General features: G+C 40.3%; 1 protein-coding gene across 1 annotated transcript; it reads left to right on the plus strand.

Moving 5' to 3' along the window:
• The first annotated feature begins 226 nt into the window (after positions 1–226).
• Positions 227–4,226, plus strand: LOC106564164 (uncharacterized). Its single transcript, XM_014130190.3, has 3 exons — positions 227–316; positions 1,899–2,477; positions 2,637–4,226. Exons 2-3 carry the CDS (start codon positions 1,922–1,924, stop codon positions 3,785–3,787), a joined length of 1,707 nt encoding a protein of 568 aa, XP_013985665.2. The 5' UTR covers positions 227–316; positions 1,899–1,921; the 3' UTR covers positions 3,788–4,226.
• The last annotated feature ends 5,507 nt before the right edge of the window (positions 4,227–9,733 follow it).

Here is a 9,733-nt window from a genome sequence, read left to right on the forward strand (position 1 = left end):
TGCACGTTGTTGAGGGAGATAGTGGAAATGAGGAGGAATTAGCAGTGGATTACACCGTAGCCAGCTGAAAATGTAATTCACCTGTTGAGAGATCCTGAAACACTGATCTTAAAGAAGGTGGATTATGTTGCTTTCACTGCGCAGGTGTTAAACTTGACAAACTAACAAGAAGTTCCGTTTTCACCCCATCCAGTAGGTGGCGGTAATACACCATTGATTCATATATTCCGCCCTTAAAGAAGAAGAACGCATCCGGAAGTTTACATCCTTGGTTTTTAACCTTGCGTGTTCTTACTCAGTCAAACAACGTTTGAAGGTGAGTTTGTGATATGTTGAACTAATTATGAGCGTGCCTAAAGCATGACTTCCATTGACAATCGTCGGTGATAGAGCAAATGGTGTAATAACGGGTACCAAGGGCCAATAGCGTAGCTATCTACTGTTAGCGTTAGCTACCTAGCTTGTTTTCTTACTAGTTAGCTGGACACATGACATTTTTAACAACGCTTTTTTCTGATAAAAACGAGTTAATTGCATCCGCCGTGGAGCCCAGTTTAATAATATGACCATATTTACCAACTGCTTGCCGTCGATTTGAAGTAATCACGAAAAAGCAGGCCTTATTGTAGGGACATTTTCACCCTGCCAGCTACTATTAGTTATATTGAGCACCGTGGTGTAACCGATGTGAAATGGCTAGTTAGTTAGCGGTGGTGCGCGCTAATAGCGTTTCAATCGGGTGACGTCACAGCGCTATGTGAGAGGTGAAGAAGTTATTCCCCTTGCTCGGTAAGGGCCGCGGCATTTGTGGCGCGATGGGTAACGATGCTTCGTGGGTGTCAGTTGTTGATGTGTGCAGAGGGTCTCTGTTTCAAGCCCAGGTTGGGGCGAGGAGAGGGACAGAAGCTATATTGTGGCACCTTCCGAATGTTCTATTCCTAGCTTATTGTTGGCAATGATACATGCTCATGTATAGTTAAAATGTAAACAACAAAAAAGGTTGCTGGATCAAATCCCCGAGCTGACAAGGTAAAAAAATCTGTTAACCCACTGGTCAGCATTGTAAATAAGGATTTGTTATTAAGTCACTTGCCTAGTTAAACATGTAATTATGTAAGCTCGTTTGTCACTAGACCAGAAATATTCCGACGTTTTCATTTTTCCCTACTTTCTCATTACGCAGACATAAGCACAGTTGACACAATCGAGGTGCGGATATTTACTTTCTACACAAGTTGTATTTTTCCCAGTTTCGTCCGAGGAACAGATTGTGGTGGTAAAATAAAAAGGGATACAGTTTTTTGTGCCATTTAGGCGATATTTTTTATTTTTTATTATTCACCTTTATTTAACCAGGTAGGCAAGTTGAAAACAAGTTCTCATTTACAATTGCGACCTGGCCAAGATAAAGCAAAGCAGGTCGAATTCAATTCGAAGCATCACTCCAATCAAAACAGGCTCTGCGAACATTCGATTCCATTAATTTGCTATGGGCTCGCGCTAGTGTTCCAGCTTAGCCAACGTTCTTTTGCTGTTTTTCAGCCTTGGGTGAATTTTGACTCGTTCTATTGTCCAGCCAATTACTAGCTGAGAGGCAAAACATATACAGTGCAACCATCTTTTTAAGTAGCTAGTTAGCTAACTCAAGTTAAGGCTACCTGGTAGAACCCATGCAGTCTGATTTCACCTCAGAGAAAATACCAGATATACATAACGGAAACAATTGGCTAGGTGTCTCTGGTCAGTTAGCAAGTCAACTCTACTTGTGATGAGAAACGTGGAAGCTGTTACCTAGCTATCTATGACCTTAGAAAATCAGTGTTTGGAGTGTAACTTGACTTGGCAGAGTGAAAATCACCCTCCACTGTATCTGCCGCTTTTTACTAAACTATCTGCAGATCCACCTACCTACTAGCCTACCATGGCTGAACCCAAGTCCATGGAGTCCCCAGGTTCTGGCTGTGGTGTTCCATCACAGAGAAGCTCACAGAGGGATCCAGAGATGGTCTCAGTGAAGCTGGAGGACTGCAGTCAACCACTGGAAGTCAATGTGATTATGATAGGGGAAGAGAGAGAACTTAAAGTAGAAGAACAGAAGGTAGAAGTTAAAGAAGAAGAAGAAAAGGTTGTGGAGGAGAAGAGAGCAGTCAAAGAGGAGGAGATGGAGGTTAAAGAGGACCATGAGGAGATGGAGATTAAAGAGGAGGTGGAGGAGAAGAGAGCAGTCAAAGAGGAAGAGATGGAGATTGAAAAGGAACACAAGGATTCAGAAGTCAAAGAAGAGCTGGAGGAGAAAGCAGTCATCAAGGAGACGGAGGAGAGAGGTGTGAAAGAGGATGAGGAGACAGAAGTCAAAAAGAAGAGAGGACTAGAAGAAGAAGAGGAGAGAGAAGTCAAAGAAGAAGAGGAGAACAGGGAAGTGTCTGATCCAGATCTAGAGGAAGAGGAGGAAGAAGTAGACAGTATCACTAACCCAGGTAAGTTCAGGTGTGGAGTAGGGAGAGAGGTTGGTGCCTTGGTGGCCACAGGGGATTCTAAAACTCTTATTGTGTGTATGCTTGCATCAACAGGACTATTAAACCCCCTCCAATGCTCTGTTCCTGATTATAACCCTTTATCTGTCCATATTCTCACAGGAGAGAGCTCCAGGCCAGGTTCAGACAGTGAGCCCAGTTCCACAGCATCAGGAAAGCATCAACAACACGGACGGAGGAACTCAAGACAGAAACATCATCACTGCATGGACTGCTTCACTAGTTTCTATGAGCCAGAGGAGTTGAGAAGGCACACTTGTAGGCCCCACCCCTGCTCAGATTGCAGAGGCAGTTCTGTGTGTCCAACTCACCTCATACCACGCAAAAAGACTATCAAAAGAAAGAAGACTTACCCCTGTGGTCAATGTGGGAAGAGTTTTCAGGCACCAAGCAAACTAAAGAAACACCAGATAACTCACACAGGAGAGAAGCCTTTCCACTGCTCTGTTTGTGGGAAGAGTTTTCCTCTTTCACAGACCTTAAATAGACACCAGCTGATCCACACAGGAGAGAAGCCTATCCACTGCTCCCAATGTGGGAAGGGCTTTAAGCGACCTGATTCCCTGAAAAATCATCTTAGAATACACACGGGAGAAAAGCCTTTCCATTGCTCTCAATGTGGGAAAAGTTTCAGTCATTCAAACTACTTAAAGACACACCAGCGAACTCATACAGGAGAGAAGCCTTACCACTGCTCCCAGTGTGGGAAGAGTTTCAATCAGTCTTCAGATCTAAAGATACACCAGCGAACTCACACAGGAGAGAAGCCTCACAAATGTTTTCAGTGTGGAAAGAGTTTTAGTCATTCAAGCTACTTAAAGACACACCAGCGAACTCACACAGGAGAGAAGCCTTACCACTGCCTTCAGTGTGGGAAGAGTTTCAATCAGTCTTCAGATCTAAAGACACACCAGCGAACTCATACAGGAGAGAAGCCTTATCACTGCTCCCAGTGTGAAAAGAGTTTCAGTCAGTTTTCAAGTCTGAAGACACACCAGCTAACTCACACAGAGAATAAGTCATACCACTGCTCCCATTGTGGAAAGGTTTTCAGTCTGTTGCACCACCTAAATAGACACCAGCAAACTCACAAAGGAGAAAAGGCTCACCAATGCTCTCAATGTAGGAAAAGTTTCAGTCAGTCATCAAATCTGAAGACACACCAGTTAAAGTATCACAGCCCTGACACCGGACAGAGTTCTGTTGCTTTAGAAGAAAGTCAACTTCAAACCACAGAAGTAAAACACATGTAAACACATCTTATGATGTTAAAGGAGCAGAGCAGTTTTAATAAGGTTGAAATAACACTTTTTAACACTGGATTTTCAGCCTATTCAGGTGTGATAGAGTTTTTGTCCCAGAGCATGACATCACAATCTGATCTGACCAATCATCTTTTATTTGCATATGTATCCTCTTATATTGAAGAGGTTTGTGGGGTAGGCTCTAGTGCAGGGTTACCCAACTGGCAACCCGCGGGTAGTTTTGATTGGCCCCCCCCAAGTTTTCTGGTCCAAAAAATCTAATAATGTATCATTTTGTATTGTAAAAACACCAGCCAATCAGCTCCAAGTGATTTGAATTTTGAAAATCTGTTCTAAAGCATTCCCACGCATAAGATTAATATATGTTATCATATACAAATGTAAGCAAGGTTTGAAATTATTATGTTTTAATAAAAGGTTATCGGTTTGGGCTTCCTGTATTCAATTTGTTCTGGCCCCATAACCATCCGGGCGAGGAAAAAAATATCTGAATCTGGTTGATGATCCCTGCTCTAGAGTCTAGAGGCGATCCTATCCACCAATCAGTGCTGTGTATGTAAATATATTTCCATTTGTATCAACACGCCCCCACAATCAGACTGAGCATTCCAACGGCTAAAGGAGGCTCAGGGAAATAAATGGTAAACAATATAGTTGGAGTCATTTTCATGAAATAAACACAGTGATTTACAAATAAAAACTCTACATTAACAACATTTATAATATAGGTAATATATTCCATTTAGCAGCCGGTTTTATCCAAAGCGACTTACAGCCATGCGTATGGGTGGTCCAGGGACTCCAACCAACTACCCTGGCGTTATAAGCACAATACTCTACCAACTGAGCTACAAAGGACCACCCCACCTGTTATTCTACAGTAGAGCAGGGGTTATTGTATTATCCATCACCTCACCTGTTATTCTACAGTAGAGCAGGGGTTATTGTATTATCCATCAGCCCACCTGTTATTCTACAGTAGAGCAGGGGTTCTTGTTTTAGCCATCACCCCACCTGTTATTCTACAGTAGAGCAGGGGTTCTTGTATTAGCGTTGACGTTACTTGTCTGATCATCTCGATCACTGCTCAGCATTTACACAATCGATTGTTTTACCACTTCAACCCTGGTAAGATGTTATAAACCTTGAGTGTCTGGTAATAAATGATGGTTATTATGGTGGAGGTGAAGGAACAATTTCCTTTAGATTATTGTATAGGGTGACAACCTTTTGAACCTGGGTATCATGTTATAAATGTAGCTATATTATGTTTATAAAAATAATGGTGAACAAAGTAGAGGATTGAAAGTATTGCATTGGAGTTGTGTTTGAGTATTGTATATTGATATGAAGCTGGCATGATGATAACAGTGTACTGTAAACATGGTTGTCACTATTTCAGGACTCAAAAAAAACAACAGCTTCTGATGTTAGCAGCTATGCAGCAAACAAAACAGTCACAAACCTATACTAATGACTTTAACTCACTCTGTGAGCTTGCTTTATCAGTGACTGGCCTGGCCTTCCTTTTCATACAGGTTAGGTCTTTCATTCTCTAGGTTTCTGGTAGTGGCAGTAGTCCTTAGGGGAACAATGTATCAAGAATATCATGAATTATCCAATGCTTTATACACTGAGTGTACAAAACATTAGGAGCATCTGCTCTTTCCGTGACATAGATGACGAGGTGAATCCAGGTGAAAGCTATGATCCCTTGTTGATGTCACCTGTTAAATCCACTTCAATCAGTGTAGATGAAGGGTAAGAGACAGGTTAAAGAAGGATCTTTAAGCCTTGATACAGTTGAGACATGGATTGATTGTGTGTGTGCCATTCAGAGGGTGAATGGGCAAGACAAACGATTTAAGTGCCTTTTAACAGGGTATGGTAGTAGGTGCTAGGTGCACCGGTTTGTGTCAAGAACTGCAACGCTGCTTGGTTTTTCATGCTCAACAGTTTCCTGTGTGTATCAAGAATGGTCAACCACCCAACGGACATCCAGCCAACTTGACACAACTGTGGGAAGCATTAGAGCCAACATGGGCCAGAATCCCCGTGGAAAGCATTCAACGAATTGAGGCTGTTCTGAGGGCAAACTGGGGGTGCAACTCAATATTAGGTTGGTGTTTCTAATGTTTGGAACACTCAATGTGCATTTTATTTACTGGAAAAACATTGAATTGCTAAATACATAGCTAGCTCACTGATGGCAGCACAAATAGAATCCCCTGGTCACCTATAGAGACCTGCCAAGAGGAAGGAGGTTAAGTGTTACATGCCTTTTAATGCATGACTGAACACCTTGAAATGCATTGGTTGTACTAAATACTCAAAGTAAGTGGTGGAAAAAGTACCAAATTGTCATACTTGAGTAAAAGTATAGATACCTTAAAAGAAAGTCACCCAGTAAAATACTACTTGAGTAAAAGCCTAAAAGTATTTGGTTTTAAATATACTTAAACTTCTTACAGCTCTTTAAGGATAGGGGGCAGTATTGACATTTTCGGAAAAAATATGTGCCCATATTAAACTGCCTCCTACTCAAACTCAGAAGCTAGGATATGCATATTATTAGTATATTTGGATAGAAAACACTCTGAAGTTTCTAAAACTGTTTGAATGATGTCTGTGAGTATAACAGAACTCATATGGCAAGCAAAAACCTGAGAGAAATCCTACCAGGAAGTGGAAATCTGGATGCATGGGCTCTCTTCAAGTCATTTCCAATTGAACACACAGTGACGTAGTAATAATTGTGCACTTCCTAAGGCTTCCACTAGATGTCAACAGTCTTTACAAAGTTGTTTGAGGCGTCTACGATGAACAGAGACCGAATGAGAAGGTGGGGAAGTTGGTCACCCAGGGAAGGACATCACTTCATTGGTGCGCGTTCACGAGGGTGGATCCTCTGTTCCAAAACGTTTTTCAAGACACAGGAACCGTCCGGTTGAAATATTACTGAATCTTCACGTTCTAAAGGCCCTAAAGATTGATGTTTTACAACGTTTGACATGTTTGAACGAACGTAAATACAACTTTTTTTTACTTTTCGTCGTGGCATTGTCCGAGCATTTGGAGTAGCTGAACTGAACGCTCGAACAACAAGGAGTTATTTAGACATAAATTATGAACTTTATCGAACAAAACAACATTTATTGTGGACCTGGGATTCCTGGAAGTGCCTTCTGATGAAGATTATCAAAGGTAAGGGAATATTTCTAATGCAATTTATGATTTTAGATGACTCCAAGATGGCGGCTATCTGTATAACCTAGTGTATTTTTCTGAGCTCAGTACTCAGATTATTGCAAAGAGTGCTTTCCTCGTGAAGCTTTTTTTAAATCTTTCACAGCGTTAGCATAAAGGAGATGTTCATCTATAATTCTTTGAATGACAGTTTAATATTTTATCAACGTTTATGACAAGTATTTTTGTAAATTCTGATTCACCGCCAGTATTTGAGGGAAAATATTTTCTGAACGTACGCGCCAATGTAAAATGCTGTTTTTATATATAAATATGAACTTTATCGAACAAAAGAATGCATGTATTGTGTAACATGATGTCCTAGGAGTGTCATCTGATGAAGATTGTCAATGGTTAGTGCTGCATTTAGCTGTTTTTTGGTTATTTGTGATGAATGTGGTTGGTCGGAAAATGGCTATGTGAATACTTTGACGATATACTCCTCTAACATTATCTACTGTTTTGCTTTTGCTGTAAAGCCTTTTTGAAATCGGACAACGTGGTTCGATTCAGGAGAGGTGTATCTATAAAACGATATAAAATAGTCCTATAAAAAGAAAAAAAAAATGAAATTTTTCTATTGTTCGGTTATGAATATGGCGAAATGATTTTACGCTGGATGCTGATCCTGCATACGGGACGGAGAACTTCAAGAGGTTTTAAGTATCAAAAGTCAATGTAATTTCTAAAATATACATAAGTATCAAAAGTAAAAGTATAAATCATTTCAAATGTCTTATATTAAGCAAAGCAGACACCACCATTTTCTTGTTTTAGAAATGTAGGGTTAGCCAGGGGCACACTCCAACACTTAGACGTTATTTACAAAAGATGCAGGTGTGTTTAGTGAGTCCGCCAGAACATAGGCAGTTGTGATAACCAGGGATGTTCTCTTGATAACTGGGTTAATTTCACAATTTTCCTGTCCTACTAAGCATTCAACATGTAACTAGTACTTTTAGGTGTCAGGGGAAATGTATGGAGTAAAAAGTACAATATTTTTTTTAGGAATGTAAGTGAAGTAAAAGCTGTCAAAAATAGAAATAGTAAAGTAAAGTACAGATACCCCCAAAAAACTACTTTTAAGTAGTACTTTAAAGTATTTTTACTTAAGTACTTTACACCACTGCCTAAAGTTTGATTTGATTGATGACATTACGGCTTGATAAAAACATTTTCACATGAGGACAATTGCATTTCTTCCATAAACTTTAAAATGATAGCATGGGATTTTATCACTTGACATATCAATCATACAATGGGAAGGATCCAAAAGATCAAGACTGTGTGAATGCATGTACCACTCTGAATAAATACTGTGCCTTTGAAGATGTCTCTGGTCATGAAACTACAATACAGCCTGGGTGTTTAAACAAAGTCAAGAATTCTGAATGTCAATAGATTTTTAGATCCATTCTCATCAATGACAACATTCTAGAACTGAGTTATGACTCATCTAAGTCTGGTATCCGGGGTGATCTGGTTAATGATTATATCATTGATTAAGTGGCTCTTTCCTTGTAGAATGTTAACAGCTGTCATCATATACCTGTATGGTTATGAATATAGCTAGCTAGGATTTTTAATATTGGTGAGGTAATATCTTTCTTAGTAAAATGCAGCTATTCTAGCTTTTTCTACAAGCTAGCTGACAGCAGATTTGAGGAAAAATAACATTTGATCCTATTTAGAAAATGGATTTCTGTTAAGAAAACATGTATTTCATTATACCCCAAAATATTTGTTCTGCATTAAAATGGCCTAGAGGAGTGTCCCAGTTCGACACTAACAGGATGTCCCAGTTCGACAGTAACAGGATGTCCCAGTTCGACAGTAACAGGGTGTCCCAGTTCGACAGTAACAGGATGTCCCAGTTCGACAGTAACAGGATGTCCCAGTTCGACAGTAACAGGGTGTCCCAGTTCGACAGTAACAGGGTGTCCCAGTTCGACACTAACAGGATGTCCCAGTTCGACAGTAACAGCGTGTTCCAGTTCGACAGTAACAGGGTGTCCCAGTTTGACAGTAACAGGGTGTCCCAGTTCGACAGTAACAGGGTTTCCCAGTTTGACAGTAGGTGATTGGCATACTGGGACACCTGTCAAAATGTCAATATTCTCAAAAGGCGAGAGTAGTAAGAAATCACTTTAGTCATTTTGTTTACAATTACATCTCATTACAAAATATGTGATGAGACACTGAATATCTTTTTTTCGTTTTTTTTATAACCTTTTCATTATTTACCTCAGAACACTATGTCATTTTACTTACCAGTACGACTCTAGAGACGTGTCGTTAGACGGGAGGCCACGCCCATAACGATGACATCATACCAATTGAAGCCATTTTTTATCATCACATACTTCCTCACAAACACACAGGCATTGATTGGTGGTTATGTTATTGTATACATTTAAATATATCCATTACAAAGCTTAAGTGTCCCACTTTGCCAGCTGTCCCACTTAACCAATACTCACGCCATTATTTGGTCTCCAGTCTATAGGCTACCGTAAAACCATCTAGGCTACTACTCTTTCGACCGTAGACTACAGAATTCATGTTAAGTTCATTTGATGGAGCGTTGGTGGAGCACTGAAGGGCCGCGTCTCTCCAACAGCACCTTAGAGAGACGTGCTGGGCATGGACAACATAAATATTTTGCGCCAATGCCTTTGGCAAAGTGGG

This window comes from Salmo salar, chromosome 12, assembly GCF_965601325.2.
Source record: "Salmo salar chromosome 12, fSalSal1, whole genome shotgun sequence".
Taxonomy (NCBI): Eukaryota; Metazoa; Chordata; class Actinopteri; order Salmoniformes; family Salmonidae; genus Salmo; species Salmo salar.

Bases quoted from the DNA above. Each gene is read 5' to 3' on its own strand.
- LOC106564164 (XM_014130190.3), top strand. From the start codon at position 1,922: ATGGCTGAACCCAAGTCCATGGAGTCCCCAGGTTCTGGCTGTGGTGTT. The intron at 2,478-2,636 runs GTAAGTTCAGGT...ATATTCTCACAG, and splicing joins AGACAGTATCACTAACCCAG to GAGAGAGCTCCAGGCCAGGT.